Genomic DNA, 24,606 nt, shown 5'->3' on the forward strand with positions numbered 1-24,606 from the left:
CCTGTCTTCGCGCGCGATGCCGCTCGAGGTTCCGGTCATTTATGTTTTAGGTGAACATATTGCACACAGACCTAACCAACGCCCTTGAACTGCCTGCATCGAGTAAAATTACGAATGCTTGAAGTCACATCTTTTCAGCTTTACAATATCGTGCATATGAGACCATGCTGTATCACAACACGATATCATCGCCGTAAATTAATGGCAGAGGCAGCTAATTTAGAGCAACAAATCTTGTTTTGAGCAGACGTTGAATAACGTTTGTCTTGGCACAAGTGCACCACTTTTCGGAGGGCGATTGTGCGCGCTTAGTCCTGTAAGGCGCCGCGTGTGCATACGCCGATGCATATAGCTCGAGAATAGTCTCGATAATTTGACGGCAGAATATCGCATACAGCATGAAATCCAGATCCGTGCAGAGACCCTTTAAAAGGATGCATCACAACCGGTCCCCTCCTCGATGCGGCTGGCCCACTGAGACATCCAGCAACGGATCGGCGCAGGGGCCCTTGCTGATGCAAACAGACTCTTTACTGACACAGGAAGTCCAATCATTGGTGTCGGTGCGGAAAGCTCAACATAGCTACGCCCCTGGAATTAATGGCTCTTTCAGAATATAGGGTCAAAACCTTTTCTGGTACTCTCTGGAACTGGGTGCTTCTTGAAAATGAGGGTCACGTTGCCCCGAAATGAAGGGTTTGGTGCTCCCTCACCACATGGGCCGACGCAGGGCTTCGTCGAAGCCACGGCATGAATGTCGTGGTGTCCCTGCAATTTGGTGTCTCATAAAAACATAGGTTAAGTGGTTCCGAAATGAAGGCATTGTGGCCTCTTTGCGATGAGATTTGGTGCCTTTTTCAGGGCATCCAAGCCTCCTTGAGCCCAAGGGGGAGAGGAATGACCCTATGGCCCCTCTGGACCCGCCCCTGCTTTGTGGTGCCTCAGGAAGTTATGGTGCCCCAAACTGGCCATCTTGGTGCCCTTTAGCCCAAGGGGCCAATCCAGGATTTCTTCAGGGTAGGAGGCACTGCAATGTTGCATTGTAGCGGCACGAGGTCAACACCTAGTCGTGTGGGTCACCAATAGGTGGCGCCAACGAGTGCTGTTGTGTGTGTGACATTGTGCGTCGGGTGAGAACTGTGTGTGTCCCCATAGCTTTGCTGCTCTGTTAATGTTAGGTAATAATATGAGTGACATGCCTACCACGGAATGGTGGACAGTATAGCCATTGTTTGGCCGCTATTGGCATATTGACTACCGGAACTAGGTAGATGTTTGGTACTGTCAAGTGTGGTAGTCGAACCAAGCCACATCGCTAATACAGAGACACACAGGCTATCGTCGACCCATTCGGAGGCCACGCACCCGTCTGGCACGACCTCAGCAAGTGGTTTGCTCCTTTTGCGGCTCTCAGCCAAGGAGTCCTTTTTTCGCATCGTCGTTCTTGTCGCTTTTCCGTTCGCACTAGCTCCAAACACACCTTTCGCTTAATTTTTGTTGTTCCCTTCTCGCTCCCCTAATACGGGGAAGCGAAGCAGGCGCAAGAAGGATGATACAGAAACGGACTCGAACTCGGCCTCTGACCTTGATAATGCCCTGGATGTAGAAGACGGAAATGCCGCCAGCCCCGCTTTGGCTGCCACTTCATGTGATGACCCTCGCGCGCCCCAGGCCATGACCGTTAGTACGCACACTTCCACCGCGGTGGGTGGACAGCAGACTCCGTCTCCGTCCAACGCCCCCGGTTCCGACCCTCGCTCGTCTTTGAACACTCCGGTGCCTGCTCGCCCTGATGCTGACCCTCTCTCGACAATGACCAGTGTTCGCCAGCCCTCTAAGCCAACTCTGGATCCTCTCGGATCGTACGTTGTCGTCCAACCTTGTGATGAAAATGTGTCGTTTGGAAAGATCAACGTTTTTTGGCCATCAAAGCAAATCAAGGCTATCTGCGGTCCATGCGAACTCAAAATTGAAGCACCAGTAAACGGATCACTCATCATTAAAACAACCACTCGCGCACAAACCAATGCCCTACTCAAAACAGCTGAATTTTGCGGCAAACAAGCAAAAGTCTTCCTGCACCATGCCAGAAACACCAGTAAGGGCACCATCTTCGGCCTGAACTCCGCTTCATGACAAAGGACGAGATCCTGGCGGAGCTCAGAGATGAGCAAGTTTGCCATGTCCGTCGGCTGACGACTTTTAGAGATGGTCAGCGTCGTGACACCAGCCTGCTCGTTATCACCTTTGCTACCACCCGACTTCCAGATTCGCTCACCGCTGGTTACCTTCGTTATAAAGTAAGAGTATTCATTCCAAATCCACTCAGGTGTTTTAAATGTCAACGGTTCGGACACGGCAGCAAGTACTGCAAACAGAGTGCCAGATGCTTGAAGTGCGGCGAGACTCTTCACGAGGGATCTGCCTGCACATCACCCCAGAAATGCCTGAGCTGTGGAAGTGCTGATCACGCCGCCAACTCTTCTCAGTGTCCCACGTGGAAAAAAGAAAAATAAATTTGTTCTGAAAAGGCAAAGACAGGTGTGTCGCACCCCGAGGCACGGCGCACTGTTGAATCCAAAGTGTCATCGTAGCCCAGCAAAACATGTGCACAAGTAGCAAAAGCCACGATGGCCACATGTGCAACACAGACCGACCCTATTGCCCATCTGCCTCCCCTGAAACTTCTCAACTCTCGCCCCTCGGTTTCAGCTGAGTCAACTACACAGACCCAGACGAAAAATGCCGTTGAGTCGCCCCTGGCTGGACGCTCGGATGCCCAGGCGCCCGTGCACCCCCGTCCCCAGGTTGGCCGGCGTTCCAGCCCGCCGGCTGTGCGTGATTCAAGTGCGGGTCAGGCCGTCCGGCGTTCTAGCCCCCCGGCTATGAACAGTCGGCGGACCGGACCCTCTGGCCACCACACGAACATTACCTCCCCTCCCCCCACCACAACACCTGCTGAAACACGCCTGAACGAAGTCCGCCGGTCCCGTCCATCGGTGAGGGTGGTGATGGGACGGCCTCGGTCTGCTTCGTTCGGGCGATTCCCATCAACCGGTGGGAATGGGTCCTTTCATCACTAAATGTCCTTCATCTTGCAGTGGAAATGTCGCGGCCTCATTTAAAAATGGTCCGAAGTGAAAGCACTTTTTGCCGTAATAGCTCCAATCATCATTGCCATACAGGAAACATGGTTTCGTCCCACCGACACATATAACTGGGTTCCGTTTCTCCGCTCCCAAATCTGCAGTCATGATTTTCAGCAAAAATATTCGTGGTACTTCCAATTTTCGGCTTCGACTAGATGGACATTACATTCCTTTCGTTTCGTCTTTCAAATTTCTTGGCATCGCACTTGAACCCAGATTATCGACGCGACAGCACGTGGAGCATGTTCGCTCCAAATGCCTAAAACGACTAAATTTCTTTAGATGCATTTCCGGCTCAAGATACGGTGCCAACCGCCAATCGTTATTACGTCTACAAATCCTTGGTTCTTCCCATCATTGAATATGGCTCCGTGGTATATGCGGGAGGCAGCGAATACACTCAAACCACTATCCACCATACAAAATATGTTTTTTTGCGAGCTGCCCACGGAGCTCTGCGTACTGCCCCTATTTCAGCGCTTGAAGTGGACGCTCACGTTATGCCTCTTGCCCTCCGACGAATGGAACACACATTGAGATACATAACAAAAGTGTGACAAAATCCCAGTCACCCAGCATTTAAATCCATACATATCTTACCTCATATTCACCATAACTAAGTAGGACCGGCAGAACGTCGCTCAGGACATACAATAGCACCTCGAACCGCTATCTATTGTACCACTCTTCAGTTTACTTTACCGCCTTCTTCCGTGCCAACTGCTTTAATAGTACCACCATGGCAGTTAACCCCTAGAAAAGTTTTGTTTCTTTTTGATGATCTCAAACGCATTTTTATAACAAGTTATGTTCAACAAACATTCAATCGTCTAATTTTCAACAATCAAAATAGCAGCTTTATTTACACCGATGGCTCCAAAGCCAATAACCACACCGGATGTGCAGTTATTTGCACTGAGCATTACCATAAAAATTGTCGGTTACCGGATGGCACCTCAGTATATTTGGCTGAATTATTTGCTCTTTTCCTTGAATTGCAACACATTCAATAACACACCCATACAACGAAGATAATAGTGATTTGTTCGGATTCAAAGACAGCTGTACAATCTCTTATTGACCCAGACTTCACACACCACCTCCTTGTTAAAATCGTCAATCTTTATCGTACATTACACACACAGTATATGAATATCAAATTTCTATGGATTCCAGGACATACAGGCATCATGGGCAATGAACGGGCTGACCAACTAGCCAAGGAAGCTTTGACAGACCCACACATCATGGAGATCCCTGTTGATCATGCATCTACAAAACATTCCATTCGCACAATGACAAAACATTTTTGGCAACAACAATGGACCGATACTACCAGAACACAACTTCATGATATCAAACCAGACATCACCCCTTGGCCATCAACGCATCGTAAAGACCGACTGGAGGAGAAGGTGCTGGCCCGTCTACGAATCGGGCACACTACACTCACACATAGTTACATATACTGATGACAACCTCGTCCTCACTGTCAGCCGTGCGATCATCCACTTTCGGTTAAACACATTGTTGTTGAGTGCACAAAATATCAACAGCACCGCAAAGATATGCAGGCCTTTTGTCGTAATCAAAATATCGAGTTTTCTTTAAAAAACGTCCTTGGCCATGACCATCCTGAACTGCTTAACATTGTCTTTCACTTTTTCAGACTTACTGGCTTGCTGCAAGCTTTGTAAATGTCAATAAATAACCATTTTCTTAACATAAATAATTACACCAATTTGAAATAACATCATCCAAGCGTGAAATGGTCTGAACAGGCCGAAACGCCTCAAACAAATAAACAAACAAACAAGTATCGCTAATATACTACTTGTGCAAACTGACAGCGCAGCGTTTATTGATCTTCGTGATCCGTCCCTCTCTGGACGTGTTTCCCTGTCTGTCAGTCCGGGCCGACATCGCCTCGATGCCGGCACCGAAGTTTCAAACCGGACCGGCACGACCGACGCAACACTGCTAGCCCCGGCCACTCGGCCGCAACCAGCCGGTTGACAGCCCGAGTCCCGGGGTGCGGGTGATAACGCTTGGGTCGCACCGCACGGGGGCTCGGGTTGTTAATTGAAGAAAACAAAGGGCAACTACTGCCACATGTTCTCTTTCCTCGCCGAAGACAGTGACGTGCGCGACAGCATCCCTGAAATTTAGTGCCCTTAGAAAATGAAGGTTTCGGCCGTTTATGGTTTACCCCGATCTCAGTGCCTATCGAAAATAATTATTTGTGGTCATTTGTGGTGCCCGTAAAATTTTGTCTTTCCGAAAATAAGGGTTATGTAGATTCAAAAGGGAGAGGTTGCTGCCCTTTCACCATGGTATTTTCTTGCCCCCTCACCCCAAGGGACAGGCGGCGTAGCCCCATCCCACCCCCACCCTCTACCACTCTGGATCCGCCATTGTTCAAGGTCGGTTGACAAGACACACCTCATCGCCTCATCGCCTGAAAGCGTAGCCCGTTATTTCTTCCTAACTTGTCATTCGGCTCCTCGCGCGAGCCCCATTTATGTCAATGGTGTCGATCTGTTTATATTCGGCGTTGTGTTCATGACTGCAAAACCCGATTATATGTTCCGAAAAGTGTTGTTTGTACATGCTGTGTAGCTGGCGCCTCCTTCGCACGAGACATGTGTGCTGGGTCATGCTGCCTTTAAACTCTCCCCACGCAGGCTCTAAGCTCATGTTTCCTTCAAGTCAATAGGTACCCACTAGCGGTTCAGGTACGTACGCGAACAGGCACGCACGCTGTGTTGCTACATACGGCCCGCTGCTACACGCCTATTGCATACTCCACCGCTCATCCTGTTTCAAGAGCATTTGCAATAAGCACCGTTCAAGGTGCTCCCTGCTGCCCTTGCCCCGAGCACAAGGTGTACCTCCATTACCAAGGACGTAGCAAAACAATGAAACAAACTGCATATTAGAGCTTTTGTTGCCACATCCATGATATATATATATATATATATATATATATATATATATATATATATATGTATATATATACACAGATATATATACACACACACGAGAGAGAGAGAGAGAGAGATATAGATATAGATATAGATATAGATATGGATATAGATATAGATATAGATATAGATATAGATATCTATATCTATATCTATATCTATATCTATATCCATGGATATAGATATAGATATAGATATAGATATAGATATAGATATAGATATAGATATAGATATCTATATCTATATATCTATATCTATATCTATATCTATATCTATATCTATATCTATATCTATATCTATGTCTATATCTATATCTATATCTATATCTATATCTATATCTATATCTATATCTATCTATATCTAGATATAGATATAGATATAGATATAGATATGGATATAGATATAGATATAGATATAGATATAGATATAGATATAGATATAGATATAGATATAGATATAGATATAGATATAGATATATATATATATATATATATATATATATATATATATATATATATATATAGCTGTGTGTGTGTGTGTGTGTGTGTGTGTGTGTGTGTGTGTGTGTGTGTGTGTGTGTGTGTGTGTGTGCGTGTGCGTGCGTGCGTGTGTGTGTGGGTGTGGGTGTGTGCGTGTGTGTGTGTGTGTGCGTGTGTGTGTGTTTATATCTGTATCGTGGTTATATTTCCCTTAGCCTTATGCGAAGCCTGGTTAACTGACCTCTAACTTATGCGGTTACGGCCATCAGTTGCCTTGGCCGATCGGCTGATCGTTCGCGTCATTTTCATTCGCGCCAGCCGGCCTGTTGTCAAGCGCGTGAAGTGCGGCGCGTGAATGAAAATGTTCTAATGGCATTCATAATTGGTCGCACGGGGACGTTTCCCGCTTTGAGTTTCTCTGGCGCCGTAGTCGTCCACCACCGGACCCCAGACAGATCAAGACTTGTCGCGTGGAAGTTGGTTTTGGGAGGCGGGCTCAGTGTGACATGAAACAAAGAGTAAGTTAATATGGAAGTAAACAAACATTCTTGCCTCACATGGTTGCAGTTGTCAACAAACTAAGGATCATCTTCTCACGAAATATAATTGCCAATATTCAATGCAGCAATAAGATAATGTATAAGACGGCGAAAGTAGGTACTTACACATGCGTACGACATAACACATGCACAAGGGATATCACCATCAACCACAAATTTCTGAACATTACACAGCATGAGTTCACACATTTGCACTCTAATTCTGGTTACACAATTCAGGTTCTGTTATCTTCCGTAATGCAACTCCGTTCACAACTAGACAGGATATTACGGAGATTAGAAAAGATGAGAAGAAACACAAATGCACGGTATGCTATTATCTTAACGGACACATGCGTCAGAGAAAGCTGCCTCCGCCTGAAATGGCGGAAAAAAATTAAATGGCAGAATTTGCCGCCACCATGCTGACTACTGGCCACGTATCCGCTAAATACCGACAATGGCATGATGCTCTGACATTTGCCTCAGTGTTGCTATATGCGACCGGCTGTTTGTCGCCTAACGCCTACACTACTGTATCTCCGTTTTAAGCGCATTTGTAGCATGCTCCACACACTGGATTCGCCGTAAACGCACTGTGTGCTCCTACATCCATGATCAAAGACTTAGCGAAACAATGAAATGAGCTGAACATATTGAGAACTATTATGATCATATTCAAATTGCATACCCGCATCTTTGTCATATTTCCTTCGGTCTTATGCGTTCACTGCAGTTCGTCTTACGCGATAACAGCGATCGGTTGCCCTGGTCGATCATCTTATCGTCCGCGCCATATTCATTCGCTCAACCTGCCTGTCGCCAACTCCAAATAAACTCACGTTGTTTATTCTATGCTGCCTTGACCCGTCCGGCCCGTTGTGCTTCGATTATGTGTCTACAGAACCCAGGTGTCCCACCCATGTCACTTCTGTGCTCGACATATGCATTTATTCTGCGTACCAGTCCTGTGTGCACACTAAAAGCGGTAGGTTCTAGGAGCGCAGGTACAAAACTTATGCATTTTGGTCACTTTGTAGCACAATGTTGCCTGAATCGGAATCTTCACATGCGTCATGCAACTATGCGTTGTGAATTATCTTGAATGATATTAAATACGCCTAGCTCAGTTATAAACCCTACAAATGTGAAACACTACCCGTAACCATGTTCAGAGACGCATGAAACAAAGCGCCGTAGAAGGCTCTTTCCCCCCGCGGTCTCCATTGGATACACTGAACCTAAATTACCCATAGATATCCAATACCTATGTGGTATTACATATCCAAGAAAATACATACATAAGATAGCTAACTACTCATTCGGTTGTCCATTTCTATTAGAAGTCTTGCGTTCGCGGCGCAACTGTTTCGTACAATAAAACGTAAATATCGCATTGGACAACACGTCCTCTAGAATATTTAGTACGAATCCTTGCTACGAGAGGAACGGTGCTTAGTACCGATTCGTACGAAAAGTGGCTGAGTTTAGTACGTATGGATACCAAACAGAGCAGCCCGGTAACCCAAGGCTGAACAGAGGAAATGAGGCTGTTGAGAGGTGGACGTCGTGCATTTCTTTTCGTTCGATGGGAGTAGAACACCTTGACCACTTGGTATTTTTAGTTTTCGTATATATATACATATTTATATTTCGATAAATATATATATATATATATATATATATATATATATATATATATATATATATTTCCTCTGCTTTCTGGCTGAGATTTGGCAAACTTCAGGATGAACAGCATTAGGTTTTTCTGTTTAGAAATTGTGACAATAATTCTGTGCTGATGCTGCAAAAAGTTTTCTAAGCTGTGCTGCATGTCAATTTTAACACTGAAATAAGATGTAAATTTGCCTAAGGCGGCCATATTTCCTTGTGCTTCCAACTTGACTTCAGCCATATGACTCACTGACACAATTTTGTGGGAACTAATTAGGTCATGACTCAGCTCATGAAATGTTTGACAAATGTGATTCAAGTATGACCCAAACAAACATTTTTCCTAGTGAGCAGATGCAGCCTGTAACTCACCCCAATATGATTGACTCATGAGCAGATTCACAATTCAGCCTGAGCTGAACACGGGTCTGGCAAGCATGTTTGTTTATCTGTGAAATCCTACACTTAAGTAGATGGATACCTGATTATGATGATCACATCATGCAAACTGGCATTATTTTGGCAAGTTGATTGTGTTGTTGACAAATATTTGGTATATCATGCTTGACATTTCAACCAGGTTTGAGTTGAGTCATATGCTGACATCCTGGATGTGTGAGCTCATCTTTTTTACAATGTGCATGCTAGCGGTATATATATATATATATATATATATATATATATATATATATATATATATATATATATATATATGTATATCCCGGTCTATGGATGAATTTTGCAAATGCATGCTGTATTTACGGGTATTGTCAGTTTAATTCGGCCATCAATGTCTTTTCGTATATCGCCACTTTAATTTCAGCCACTAACACAACATTGGTAGATATTATCCGCTCATGTTCAAGCTCATGACATTTGTGAATAATGTGACTTGCCCATGACTCAAAGGATCATTTTTCCTTGTGAACTGACTCAGGTTGCAACTGAACCTAAATCATTGACTCCTGAGTGCATTTACGGTTCACCTTGAGTCAAACACAAGTCTGGCTGGCATACACATATGTCCTGGCATTATAGCTTGATCTGAGTCGAGTGACACAAATGATTCCTAGATGTGAGCTTAACCGTAAAATGTGCATGTAAGTCGAAAAAATAATTAAAGACTCAGCTTAATTCAGCAGGCCTCAGTTTCGAAAACCAGAGCACCGGGCCCAACTCTCGTTTTCCAAACTGAGGAGCCCATTAAAAACCATTGGGTGTATGATCCTATAGGATATGAAGGACAACATCTGCATAGCTTTGTGAGTGATGGTAGAAAAAGCACACAGTGTGTTGAATACCTCAGGAATATATATATATATATATATATATATATATATATATATATATATATAATGTATGTATGTGTATGGGGAATATGGGCTGTGTGCGTGTTCTTGGCAAGGAGTTCATGTATTGCGTGCACACTCAGGCGATGTGTGGCCGTATGCATCAGCGCCGTCCCACGCGCGGCGGCCGGCCGTCAGGACCGCTGATCCGCGCGACATCTGGCCACGACTGAGCCGCTGGTCTCAGAGCAAAATGGAAACAGCTAAGGGAAAACATGAACTAACTGTATTCGAGATCAAACAAACATAAATACCTGCGAAGCTAAGGTATGGGCTTTGCGGTGATATCCCGAAGCGACAAGGGCTGATATCTTTCTACACAAGAATCACTACTGAACTGAATTAAAATGCATCAACGATCAGACAGAAACATGTGGCTTGTTCCACTTCTTATAACATGCTTACGAATGGCGGTGACATTACCTAAATATGCTGTGAACAGTACTGCGAGTGATGCTACGATACAAACAAAGTTGACCTTTTTCCATATGCGCATTTAAGACGACTGTACAACATATTCGACCATCGTTGAGTTGATCGGGCCTTCCTAATCTGGGGTGAAATCCAGTCAAAGCCCAAGTTCGGCTAGAATGAACTGTCCGAATCATGGGCAGTCCACTCATCGTGAAATTAAGTTCTGCGGCACAGCGAAAACACAGTTTTAATTCTCACGTGCCCTTGGTGTTACACATCCTCAGCATACAGATACGTCACAACTTGCTACGAGGCCCTAAAAACACGCGACACCTACGAGCACACACGTGTTCTAAGTAAAGTTTCAAGTCACCTGAGTTTCTAGCAGCCAAATGTAGGTGGAACAGTTAGAGCACCGACGCCTTCTTGGCTTGACAGCATTGCCGGCTGATGCGGCGGCAAGGCGCGCACCAGCCGTTTGCCGGCGACAAAACTGCATACTGCCACCGCGCGAACAGCGCTGTTACGCCTATAGTAATCTCAACTCCGCACATTTTAAGGGGATCATCATATATTAACGCATGGCACACAAGTAAAACCAGACAACATCCAGTTCGAAAGCATGGCATTCTCCGTCGTGTCGTCACGGCATATCACGTTGTCCCGTCACACCTCACCCCGCGTCGCGCAAGGGAGGATAGCGTACCACAGACAGCACCGCCACGTGGCAACATGTTTGTCACATATTTGCCCTTCGACAAGCTCCGCACAAATTGTTATGCTGCAGTGAAAGCCCTTACTGCTAAATAATAAGCTTGATGTGACGTCATCGTGGACAGAATGACGTAGATGGATGAAGCAGGCAGTGAAGTGAATAGAACCTGCACACGAGGAAAAACCGACATCAGTCCCTCATATTCCATAATTGAGGACATGCTAAACTAGGCTACATCATGTTGGGCCCTAACAAACACATACGGGCGGGCAGGAGCGACAACCTATTCCAAGGGCACCATTTCGCAATAATCTGCTCAAACCATTTCTCTTCGCATCAGTTATTCTCCCTCAGCATGATGTGATTGGGTGCTCACCGTGTTGGGTCCTTCTGCTTGTTAAATATCTCCAGGTTGATGACATTCTCCGTGTCCCCGTCGTTGGCATAGCTGAGCGATATCTAGAACGACACAGCAGTTTAATCAGCTGCAACAGGGCTGCACGGGGCTGCTCAGTCACGGCTGACGGTCCCTGTTTCGCACTAACGGTGGTGACTGAAATGGAAGCAGTTCACTAGTGGACGCACAGATAACTGCCAGGCACTTCGCATCTTAAAGCGCCGCGGAAAACGTGGGAGACTGAAAATGGCGATACTTAAAACTGAAGAACTGAACAGGACCACATGACAACGAAATGGCAGAACAGCGGCGTTTCTGATGCTTGTGCCTGGCGTTGTACGCGCCTTTGCACCTCTCCAAATCTTTCATCGCGCTTTCCACGCTGCGTCCACGGCAGCGATTATTGATGGCAACCGTGGGGGTCTGCACTGCTAGCATATATTTTTTCGTACATGCGTTTCCAAGCAGCCCGTGTAAACAGCGAGGGCAATAGTACTGACAGATTCCGGTCGATTCAGCATATTTCACATTTCTGGCGCACAGGCGACGTATTGAAAACGCATTTCTATTAGTTTGGTTTGACTTCCGCATCTCACTACGAAGGGGCATCGGGGATATGCACTTTTTGTGTTGATCTCTCTTTGGTATTGGTTGTGCTGGCATTGACTTACCACCCCTGCTTGTGACAAGCCCTGCAGGTTGATCATGCTCCCAGAGTTAAGCTTTGGGTGTAATTGGCTGGATTGGGTCTGGTTTTACACAGTTATTTTGTGTTACAGCATTTGCATGGGCAAGGTATATAACTAGATGGAAATTCTGAGTTCATACACAGTAGTTTTCCCTATAATATATGGCAGATTACATTGCAATATGCAGTAACGTTCCTTATTCTGAAAATACTGCTGTTTTGATGAAAAATTGACTGTTTTTATCAATTTGCTACTGAATTTAGTAAAGAAGTGTACAAAACTCAGTAATAGGAAGTGATACATAGGTTTATTAGCTGAGGCCAGCATAACACAAAATGTCCGCATCCAGCATCCAAACAAATCACCTGCTGCACAGGACACCCACAAGGCATCTGTGCTTGGATCCCTGTACTTGGGTGTAAAACTCAGACCGGGCCAAAACACACTGAATTTTCAATCATTGGTGTGTAAAGGGATGTTTTGGCATGTGTCTGCCTGAAAATACCTTTGTAACATCATAACTAATTGAAACATTGGCTCTCTTACCACTTGAGTTGGTGGCACCTGTGTGCTTAACTATGAGCTCTTGGACTTAAAGGGTATATGCTGAAAGTGTACTCATGATGTCACTGCTATGCTGCACATGATCTACCCTTACTCCAGACATGTCAAGTGTCAAGTGTACTTTGCTACAGTGTGCGTTTACATTGATCACATCATCTGTTACACTTAAATTACTTTCTTTCACAAATGACTAGTTGAATGAGTGTGCAACAAGGTAAGACATCAGGACTATTTTCCAACATCTTTATTTTTCAAGGAGCATATCACCTTGAATGTCTTCTGATCGTTTTAATGAGCACAAGCAGTGATGATATTTATATTTCATAACTTTGATCTGTGTGCTTGAATAATCGCCTATCTCTGGCTGCTATGAAATAGTTCTCTGGTCTTGGTTCACAAAAACTTAAGTTAAACATGCTCATGGCTCCAGTATGCCTTAATATGCTTTCAAAGGAATGCTTGTGATCTCACGTGCCTATTAACAACTTAGATGCGACCTGGGACTGGTAGACAGCAAAATAAGAAGGTGTCCAAATCTGTACGGATCCTGCAAATAGATACCAAATATAACCAATCATTCCAGACCCCACATTCTAATGCCTGATACCTGGTACGAAAGGTGATGGCTACACGAGACACCGATGGCTAAAGGTCTTGATGACCACAACCGAGCACGGGGTTAGAAACACACGTCCCAGGAGTATCAGCATAGTAATACATCGGGCTCCTGCATCCTAGCAAAGGATATCCTGTGCGTGTAAAGGGCTGCCGGAAACACGACGGCTAGATAACACGACGGCTTCAGTAGACCCGTGCCGTGTATAAGGTATCAAGGTGATCTGTTACAGGCTATCAGTACTCTAGTCGTTGTTCCGCCGTCCGCGTGCCCCGAATAAGCCGCACTACATTTTGCGAAGAATACTTGCAGTGGGTGTTTATGATAGGTCAAAACGTGTTGAGAAACGATGGGAGACTCAAACTTTTTCAGGGCACTGAAATTGAAATAACAGGATAGATTACAAGAAGGACCGTTTGACGCGCTGTTATAGTTGTCAGACACCAAGTCAGCCATGGTAAAGTCAGTCGTCCTGCAGATTGCACACAATTTTGAGAGGACGCAGCGTACCTTCTTAAAACGAAAATGCCTATTTTCAAAGGGTAATTGGACTGTTTTTTCCTGGCAGGATGACGTGATACGCCATCTGGATGGTTTGCCATGCTGCGTGCGGAGGCTACCCTCGCCACAGAGCTGACGCCAGGACCGTCCAGGGAGGCCGCCGAGACGTCAGCCCTTCAGTATTGCACGGCCGTCCAGGGAGGCTGCCGAGATGCCAGCCCTTCAGTATTGCACGGAGAACCCATGGGACCGAGTCGATGACAACAGCGATGACGATGACTTTGTGGATCCCCCGTTACGTCAGACCGTCTGACCTGTCGGCGCCCGCGGTGGTCCGTAGCACCCCCCGCCTGTGGCCGACCCAACGGCCGCTGTGTGCATCTTGCCCTGTCGGATCTCCTAGGCAAGATGCAGAAGTTCATTCTTGAAGATCTGGACGATCACCCTGAGCAAGGCTCGACATGGGACAAGGCGCTGTCGGCATTCATAATTGAGTGGTGCGCCGCCACGTCCTCCGTCTCCCCCTGTCAGAGCCAGCTCCACGTGCAGCGTCAACTAGGTTGGCGCAAAAGCGTGGCCACCATCTCTGTCCTCCGGTCGGAGAAGCGGAAACCTATCCACTTCGTAGACGGCAGCGTGCAGCGGCGCGGCCTAGACTCCTGTTGTGCGTACGGCTGGGAAGGAGTCTGATTTCAAGTTGTGCAGTCTCCGTCTTCTTTGTGGCTAAAGAAGCGGGGGTGGCCTGGTGCGATGATGCGCAATGGTGGTGTTCGACGGTGTATTTGATGGTTTTATTATGATGATGTGTTTGCCTGAGGACGGGAAACTGTACGCCGTGCTAGGTGCAGTCTCCTTTTTGGCAGCACACATCACTTGTAAAGCTTGCGAAGTTGTTTTATTGTGTTTGTGAGAAGTCGTTTGGACGGAATGTGTTGTCTGGTTGGTACGGGATGTGTCTAAACTGTCGTCGTCTCGTTGTGTTTGCTGAGATGTGTTCCGTCGATCTGAATACACTTGCATGGCGTGTTGGAGCTGATGATCTCGTTCATATCACCGCTCGCGATTTGTAGGTCCTGGAGTGTTTAGCCGGGATTATTGTACGCGCACCACCGCACCATTGCCATGAGAAGTCAATGACGTCCGGTACAGCGCACCATCTCATTAAAGGCTAGGTCATTGAAAGAGTGCAGCCGACGGGGCTCCCAAGAAATGATAGGTGTCAGATGACGTAGCGCGAGACCTGTCTGCTCCAATTCGGATCCTGCGCAGTGGGTAATCTCGTCGGATCATCCGGGATTCCGGGGTTACGTCGTTCTTCATACAAGTCACGACATAGAATGCACTAGAAATATAGGCATTTGTATAATTAACATGGTTTAAGCCCCGTTGCTTTCAGAACGGATATCCAGGCACGTGTGCAGTGGCTAATAATTTTTGGTGGCCATAGGTTCCAATTAGAGCTCTAGTTTCGCCAAATCCGTTGAGCAACACAAGGAGCACGGAATTGGCTAACCTGTGGTACGGTAAACATGAAGTTTGAATGCACCAAATAAATGCAATTGAGTCTAAAGCTAGGTGCCCATTCTCTCCGTTCTTGTATTACATGCCCATTCTCTCCTTATGTGGGTACCTTCGGTATATTTACAATAGTACGTTTAGGTTCATATGCCTTCACGTTTTCCTGTCGTATCTGAGGACTGTGTGGCAAAAGGGAGTCAGAAATTGGGAACGAGTTTGAAGATATTGCATCTTCAAAGATCCTCCAAGGAGGCCTGCACTCCGCGGGATTTTCGTTAGCATGACGTGCTATTTTGTAGGGACTCATGTTATACGGCAGAACAAGGTGGAAGTGGGGAAAAGGAGAAGGGGGCGGGGCGTAAGATCGTTCGCTCAGCTGCGATTTGTCGGCGGCCCGAGAAGTCGAGGCCCTTAACGAAATGCGATATTAAGCCCCTGGACCACGTGGCGATCTTATCACCACTGCACGGCTCTGTTGACCTCTCCGCTCAGCTGTCCATCCAGACATCCTTACCGGATCGCTCAGCATCCGTCCAGGCATCCATACCTGTTCGCCCAGTTCCTCGCTACGAATGAACTTCATCTCCTCAAGGTGGGAGTGAAATAGGTCCACCACGGTCAGCGGCACCTTCAGCAGGTGTTCTGCAACGGCGCCGGCAGCGTCACCAGCAGCACGCTCAGACAGACACTGAGGCGGCGCCTCACTGCCATTGCCCACCATTGCTTCACTGCCATTGCCCACCACTGCTTCACTGCCATTGCCCACTGGCAAGCAAGGCGCCCGGCGCAAACAAGCATTGTGGAGAGTGTTCAAGCATGACATGATGGATGGCCTGCGTACAACCGCAGGGGAATGAACTGACAGGGACCGCACAGCGGCGTCCAGGCTTCGATTAAAGACGACGGCAATCTCTCCCTGCGGCGCGGCTTGCCGTCTCTTCCCTTGGGCGTGGTGCGGCGTCGTACGTCAAACGCAGCAGCAAAATCTTGTTTTGCCGCCGTCGGAATTGTGAGTCAGAGCGGGAGAGGACGATCAATCTCAGAATAACTGCGCAATGCTCATAGGAGCATCAGGAGAGGAACGAGGCGCAAGGCTCTGATACCGGTATCTTGACACGATAAACATAACTACGAAGCGACTGCAATTACATTTTTGGGGAGTGTCAAGGGCTACGCATCTTGGTTGCAAACCCATCGGGCCCTTTGTGAGATCAAATTTATGTTGGACCTTGCTCCAGCGGAGTCGACTCCAGCTCCGACTCCAGGAGCACGTGGCTGATGCGCGCACAGGTTCGGACTAACTCAGACTCGGCCGCCGACTCCGGGCAACACCACACGGTCTCGAGCACTCGCACGTCGCGGCTTGAGCCGTGACGCACGAATGCTCGACAGCTGCAGAGTGGATTCCAATGCGGATGTTCTGGTGGCAATAGCGTATAAGCAAATAACCTGATTCAACATCTGCTGAATTCGGAACCAGCTCCGACTCCTTTAGAGCCGAGCGCAGGTTTGATGTGATGACGTCATACGTACCTACGATGTACCCAACAGTGACGTCATCGGGGAGACGATTCTTCTCGGCGACGCGCATGAAGCGGCCTCCGCTGCAAACCAAAGAACAGACGTTATTGGTCGGCGCCTGTAATTTTCGCCTACGTTAGTTGTCGCCACCGGAGGCGAAAGACATGATAATCTTTAAGCGCCGTTCCTTAGAGGGCTCCCATGACGACGTCTGTGGTAGGTCTCTTCGAGATGGGATAACCGCCTTGCGAATGCCATCGCGTACGTGACTTAACACTGCAAAACGAATCGACGTTGTTCCAAATGAGCTGTCCCACCGACCCTATCACGACTTGATCAAAGCGCAGCAATATCTTCTGGACTTATAGAGCTTGTAGCAAGTCGCAAATAAGGGCACGTATGAACTTCACTCACTGTTGGTTAGGTGGCTTTTAGTTAAGAAATCGGGTGCTTTCGGTTAGAAAACGGATTTTGCTCTCCAAATCCAATAAATCAACAATAAGCAGGATCGTTGTTGCTCAGTGTTCTTTCTGTATGTCGACGCTCTCCAGAGGCGGTCAGGATACGCGAACATGTGTCTCTCCAGCGGCGGTCAGGATACGCGAACATGTGTCTCTCCAGCGGCGGTCAGGATACGCGAACATGTGTCCCTCCAGGGGCGGTCAGGATACGCGAACATGTGTCTTTTGGCACGATGATTGCCACGCGCGATGAAGCACAATCGCGACCCACCAACAAAAAACGAGTCACAAACACCCTAAAGGTAGATCCATGTCACGTAGTTTGCCGTCTAGCCTCAGCCGGACCACTGCAAATTACTGGACCGGACCGGTGACCTTCGGCGCCCAAGGTAGCGCCTGCTCCCGCCTGCTGCCGCCTGCACCACCCCACCGCGATGACCGCCACACCATCGGCCTATCACCAGACGGCCTCTGCGGCTACATCACCGACGGACAGGATTCAGGCCTGACACCGTATATTCGCTGCAGTTTGCCGTCTGCAAACACTAATGGAGCGGTAGCTGCAGCGTAGTGCACGAGGCTGCGTTTGAATGCAACAAAGCCGGTTGGCAGCAGTAAATACAAAAGCCGGCTGAGTTTGCAGCTTTCAATAAATCAGTCGGCTTTCACCGGACATAGGCTGCCCGCATTAATCTTCGGCGACCGTTCCAATAAGGATACGCCCGAAGGACGGGTAAATGAACACCGAGAGCGGGTGTAAGCGACCACGTGATCACAAAGGTCCGCCGACTGCATCTGGCGACGCCGGCTGCGGAGGCGGGATGACCTACCCGGCGAACGGCGACATTTTCAGCGCCAGGGCGCGACTCCAGCAGAAGCCTGCGCCGCCGGTGCCGAACCAGAATGAGATCCGCTCCTGAAACAGCCAGTGTGTGACGACAGCACGGTGAAAATGCAGGTCGTTCAGCGCCGTCCGCGTTCTGGTGACTGCCAGAATGCTCTCTTTTGTTTTCGATTTGCCGTAAGTCCCGCATGAACGACGCGCAGAATGCCGACGAAAAATTTGAAAATGTCATTGAATTGAGCGACGTTGACTCGCTGCGCTCCGTGGTATTTGCCCGCGCATGATCCCAGCTCTGTACCTCGCGCAATTCACCATTGGTCGTGCAGTGAGCCCGCCGAGTGACTGTATGCGCATGGCGGGCCTTACAACAGCCCTGTCCTTCGCCCTATTCGCCATCGATCATGGAGTGAATCCGCCGAGTGGTGTGTGGCGTGTGATTGTATGGGTAAGGCGGGCTTTACGACACTGCAGGGTACAGTTCCAGTCGGAATAGGCGTCCTCCGCCGCAGGGCCTCGGCATGAGCACGGACCGCCATGACTGGTGTAAGCGGGCGGGTGGCCTGCGCCTTGACGTGTCGAAGCCTACAAGTGTCGCTGGTCACATGCGTCCCCGCCAGAGACTGCGAACGGAACCCTCGCTGTCCTGCCCCCGCTGACGCAGCGAGGCCTCAGCCGGCTGATAGGCTCTCGGACCCGGGATTTCCGGTCACGTGACTGGCGCGGGAGGGCGTCTCACGGCTGCCGGCTCTCCGTGACCGTCTCACCGGAGAGTGGTCACGGCGCCGGGGAGCGGGCCGATGGCTGCGGCCGTAGGACCAAATGGCCCGGGCCCCGAGACGAACCAAGACTGGGAGTGGTCGCTCTCTCCTGCTCGCGAACGTGGTGGCCAGTTACGGTTCGGTCGTCATGTTCTACGCAACCGAAAGACCTGTAAGTGCGTCCAAAGCAAGCGCCATCCCCACCAAATGGGGCATGCGTGCGTTCACATCCCGCCACGTCAAGGGTTGACCGATCAGGACGTTTTCGACCTCGTTCCGGTCGGTGCGGGCCCAGACGTACTATTCCGGTACAGACGTACCCCTCGCCGGTCGTCGTCCATGATCTGCAGCAGCACGTGGACCGAGTTTCTACCCAGGTACCAGTCGTGGCGGGCGTCGTATTCGCCCAGCAGGCGCGCCAGCTGGTCCGTGTTGACGTAGTTGTCGTCGTCGAAGTGGCAGAACCATCTGAAGCGCCAGCGAACGGCTATGACCCATCTGAATCGTCAGGAAACGGCTCCGAAGCATCTGAGGCGGAGGCCTATTCGGAGCGGATTTTGTCCCGACTAGGAGCAGGGGAGCCCCACGCATGTAAGTTTAAGCGGGCCTAATCGGATTTTGAATCGTAAATACTTTCTGCGGGAGACATAAACAAGATGTGCTTCCGAGCTTAATGTGATATCTGCCTCATGCATCGAAAACTGATGTGTATGCAGAGCCTTGCAACATCACGGACCTGTTAAAGTAAGTGCCTGCGAAACTGGGAGGCCTGTTCCGGTTGGAAGGTTTGTCGCGCAAGGATTTCGTGGTCCCTAACCTCAGCCAAGTGCACTCTTCGGTTCCAAACGTGCTTGCTGCCGCATCGTAACCCATCCATAGAATGAAAAACATTTGAGAAATTACACGGACAAATTTCGCTGCTAAAGAGCCTTGCGACCAAGAGTCACCGCGCATTCTTCAAAGCACTGGTTCAACCTCAATAACTATAAAAAACCGCGCGGTCACGTCATCTGGCGGGTCCATCCGTGAGTCTAGGAATCCGCGAGGACATTCAGAAATGGGACTCCGCGAGGATGTCTAGACTCGAGACGAGTCTGCGACTGCACAGACGGGTCACACGATGTCACGTGACTGAGCTTTTGTGAACGTCGCTCGTCAAAAATCCTCGGTCAGAACACCTCGCAGCTTGAGAGCCACTAATCGCTGTCACCGATGAAGGATTAGTGAGGACCACTGTAAGTGTAATGCATACGAATGCACCAGAAGGGAGACAGACCTTTCACCACGTCCACTGCCGGCCGGCGTCTCCAACGCAACGCAACGTGTGTCCCATTGCTACGTGTCTGATGATTACTGATCATCTCATACGCGTGCCTGCAAGCGGACATCAGCCTGGAGCCCAAAAAGATCGCAGGGTCCGATTTAAGAGGTGTCTAAACATGGGGCACCATGGGATCCTGGATCCGCCCCTCGATCAAGCCACTGGTCTGCCTATAGGCATACCTAATCGTTTAGTGCCCACGATTGCACATCATACCAAGGCGTATCGGCGGTCAAAACATAGGGCACCAAAGTGATGTACTCTTAATGAACCGCTTTGTGTCGCATATGACACCAAATAATGCGATAAACACCGTTGCCAGTGCTCACAGTAAATTAACCATTAAAACACCGCTAACCACAACTCACCGCCTTAAAAACGTTCAACCCCCTCCGCTGCCAGCAGCGCCATGATGCCTGCACTGGCAGAGTCTGTTCAGATCAGCTGAGCGGATGTCGTGCCCAGATGAGAGGGAAGGGGGGACGCTTGGTCGGCCTGGTGGGGGGGGGGGGGGGGGGACGCTCGGCGGCCCGTGGTTGGGGCGGCTCCAGAAAAGCACGCCACCTGCGAGCGGCGCTGAGCGGCGAGTGCGCAGGCCGCGGCCGCTCAGCGAACACATCGGCCATGAACGCGTTCAGCCGGTGGAGCCGCCTGGCCAGAGCGGGCTGGGTGAGGCCGCGTCCGGCGCCCGACCGTTCGTGTGCTCTCAATACGCTGGCTAGCGTGGCCGGCAGCCGTTGCGTTGGTTCATGGATCTAGGCACGTTACCCACAATCACTGCTTGTCGGCAAACATCGCCCAGTGTTGAGCGTTGCACCTATGATACTATTCCAATCTACAACATGCATTTCCAATATATGTTAAGACCTACACCTATGTGTGTGAGTTGCTAATGTAACCAAACTGAGCTTAATGAATAGTTCTTCATAGTTTCAACTTAATACCCAACAAAGCTTGCATAATTATTATAGTTACCCACACATTTGCACACTTTTGTGTTCAATTTAGGTAGTTCGGTGTTAAAATGTGCGCTTCATTTAGGTGATCTAAACATACTAGCTACGCTTAACACAAGGATAGTCAGAGCTGTAAACAGTGCTGCCCCACTTCAAGCATGGTGGCGGCCACAAATCTGCCGTCCCCAACCTGTCACTCTAAACGTCCCGACGCAGACGCATGTGCGCAGCGGCGACGGTTCGGTACCGCTCACGGCTGACACCGTTCATACTTTATACCGCAGAGCAAAAATGACATTCCTCAGGTATCGGCTGAGCCCCATTCCTTGAAGCAGCCTATCGGAAATAAGGTGTTATAGCCTCTCATGGTCAATGACAAATGCCCAGATATCTGTCATGTGGTCCGAGCGAATATCTCCAACTTAGCTGCGCTCTGTCGTCCACCTCAGTTTGGGACCGTAACTTGGCACTCGTCGTTGAAAGGATTGTGTCCATCCAAGTATTTGTCTTAAATATCCTGGCATATGGTAGGCACCCTCCCGATCTACATCGTTACTTCCTTTTCACCATGGGTTTCTTTTTTGGTAACATGGAAATCCTGCGAAGTTTCGGCCGTAAGCAGCCATGATGGGTAGCGAACACTGGGGGTGCTTTAACTAGGACGGCGCTTTAGTGCATAACGCTTGTCCGTTCCTAGTGTTAAAGGTCGAGTCGATTAGTCGTTCATAAGATCGCGGATTAGTCACCAAAGCTGTAATACTTCAGGTGCTTGGACTGATTTCAATTTAAATACTCCTTTATGGGAGCATCAGTTACGGGGTCTTATGAAAAATACAATTGCAGCCCCCCTTTAGGATGAGCCAATTACTTCAGCTGACCACCCAGTCTCAAGTACGCACGGGAAGAAGACACCATTACCAGGCTGACTGTCGGGACATGTGTGGACATAGCATGAGTGCCAAGACGTGGCTGTTGCGCACTTTGATGATCATCCGGTCATCACATCAAGGCATGGGTTTTCGCGGTCCCGGACATAGCCGAACCTCGTATGGCAGTACCGAACGGGCGAAGAACACAGATCAGTGAATGTGCATGCAAGGCGGGCACGCATCGACTCTTGCGCGCTACACTGGTGAGGAGTGGGCTCATTCACTTAAATCTCGTGTCATTAAATACCGTAGAATGGAATCGGCAGCCGCGTGCTGCATACACATTACATACATACGCACGTACAGACAGCAGACAGACAGATAGGGAGGCGGACAAACACTAACTTAACAAAACAGACGACGATTGGCAATAACTGGACAGGCAGGGGACGGACGGACGGAGGGACGACCAGCCAGCCAGCCAGCCAGAAAGACGGGGACAAAAGCGCGGAGGTCTCCTATCCCGAGGACCTCCCGTCATTAGTGCGTCACCCTTTTGCGATGGCGGGCGAGGAGCACCACGCTGTGATTGCCGCGGAGACCGTACCGCTTCCCGCACTGTCCGGCGCAAAAACCGCCGGTCAACAAAAACGCCGAGGCCGCCACGATGGCACCTGCTCACCTAATTTCGGCCAGTCGCGGGTGGAGGTCGGAAAAACAGCTGGCCGCCGTCCGCTCTCTTCACGTCGGAGCCCAGCGAACAACGGCTCGTCATGCACTATAGCCGTGCGTATTTATGTTAGGCGACATCAGTTGACTAGCTGGATTTAATCAACCGGTTAGAATGACCAGAAACAGTACGGTTCCCTCCTCGAAGCGTGTAGCCAGAAGTCAGCCCGGGCAAATTAATTTCGGAACGGAGACTGCCGACTCAGACAAGCAAACAATAGCAAACAATGAAAAGCCGCAGTCGCACACGAATAGTCATGTGACTTCAAGTCCCTGCCTAGCTTGTCGCCATGATGAAAAGTATAGCCCGTGGTTGCTGCGCTCAAAATCACTGTAGGGGTAGGAGTTCGCCACGGATGAGTCAGACTTGACTCCCTCCTCATTAGGGAGCCGTGGGACAAAGAGGAGCAGCTGCAGCTGCATCGCGAAAGCGACTGGCATGTGGGTGCTTCATGGCAGCATGCAGAAACACATGCGATACGTTATCCCCACAGGGAACCTAGCATCCGAGCTGGAAGCACTCGCGAGTTCATTGAGACCTTTGATATCGCCAACAACCCTGCACTTCCGTACAGATGCGAATGGACGCTTCAAACTTTACGGCGCAGGAAGAAGAAACGTAGGGGCAGCAGTTAACATTTCTGCACACGGAACGACGCAGTTGAACCTACTTTTTGCCGGACGCCATGAAGGCGTCGTACTCGGCGGCCATCTTGCAACAGAGAGCGTCTCGGTCGTGTGACGACGGACAGTGGGTGTTGATCACCTGACCTCCTGCAACGCATGGGGCAATTACTGCGCGCGCAGCGTGGCTCGCTGTTGGAATCTCGCGTCTTTACGGGTGTCGGCGTAACACCCCCGGAGCTAAATTATACCTTCGACAAATCCCCGCCCTCTCTTCCCGGCCTGTGCTAGTGGTCCTTCTGTTTTACAGCAGGACAATGGCCCACTAATGTATATTTAACCTCAGGGTTTGCTGCAGCGGGAAAGAATGCATTGAGAATAATCTGTTTACAATAGTGCCGACATACGGAGATAAAGGCAGTGTTTCATGAGTGGGCTGAAATGCTAATTATCTTCAGCTTAAGAAAATAATTAGCTCTCCAGAAGCCGGCAAGCTGAGTAGAGAGCGAGAGAATCACTCCCGAAAGCGGCAGAAAATTATCATTGAAGTCGGCCGGTGATACATTATAGCCCTACGTAACGCGTTCATTATCTTCCTTCCGTCAATTGGTTTGGGATCGTCGATAGCTTACGCTACGCATGGAGGGAAAGAGGGAGAACATTGATAAAGCGTAACAGAAGCGTGACAAGGGAGGGATCGGAAGTTTTGAAAAAGCGTAACGTCGCGCTAAAGTGTGACTGCAAAGCGTAAATAGAGATGAAAGTCTGAAAACCAACTTAAAACCCTCAAGGCCGGGTGTTCTGTCTTCCTCACATGACATGGAACTCGCCCGCTATCTGTTTTGCACCTATCGCTGAATTGCAGCCACACAGACGTTACTTTTTGGGAACGTTACCTTAACAAAGCGTAACCGGCGGGGGGGGGTACCCCAACG

At 48.9% G+C, this 24,606-nt stretch overlaps 1 protein-coding gene and 1 long non-coding RNA gene across 2 annotated transcripts; one reads left to right on the forward strand and one right to left on the reverse strand.

Moving 5' to 3' along the window:
* Positions 1 to 10,922: 10,922 nt before the first annotated feature.
* On the reverse strand, positions 10,923 to 23,810 carry LOC119113221 (fringe glycosyltransferase). The gene is made up of 7 exons (XM_037237575.1): positions 23,719 to 23,810; positions 19,493 to 19,640; positions 18,401 to 18,486; positions 17,122 to 17,192; positions 16,136 to 16,230; positions 11,680 to 11,762; positions 10,923 to 11,469 (listed from the first exon to the last, which is right to left on the reverse strand). The coding sequence occupies exons 1-7, from the start codon at positions 23,757 to 23,759 to the stop codon at positions 11,415 to 11,417; spliced, it is 579 nt and encodes a 192-aa protein (XP_037093470.1). The 5' UTR covers positions 23,760 to 23,810; the 3' UTR covers positions 10,923 to 11,414.
* On the forward strand, positions 12,206 to 15,106 carry LOC119113222 (uncharacterized). The gene is made up of 2 exons (XR_005095858.1): positions 12,206 to 12,344; positions 14,138 to 15,106. It is a non-coding gene; the product is annotated as an uncharacterized LOC119113222 (long non-coding RNA).
* Positions 23,811 to 24,606: the final 796 nt, after the last annotated feature.

This window comes from Pollicipes pollicipes, unplaced genomic scaffold, assembly GCF_011947565.3.
Source record: "Pollicipes pollicipes isolate AB1234 unplaced genomic scaffold, Ppol_2.1 Scaffold_7261;HRSCAF=8764_pilon_pilon_pilon, whole genome shotgun sequence".
Taxonomy (NCBI): Eukaryota; Metazoa; Arthropoda; class Thecostraca; order Pollicipedomorpha; family Pollicipedidae; genus Pollicipes; species Pollicipes pollicipes.

Coding starts and splice junctions, on each gene's coding strand:
- LOC119113221 (XM_037237575.1), bottom strand. CDS start 23,759: ATGGCCGCCGAGTACGACGCCTTCATGGCGTCCGGCAAAAA. Junction 16,231..17,121: donor CACTGTTGGGTACATCGTAG/GTACGTATGACG, acceptor GCGCCGTTGCAG/AACACCTGCTGAAGGTGCCG. Junction 11,470..11,679: donor AAGCAGAAGGACCCAACACG/GTGAGCACCCAA, acceptor CCTCGTGTGCAG/GTTCTATTCACTTCACTGCC.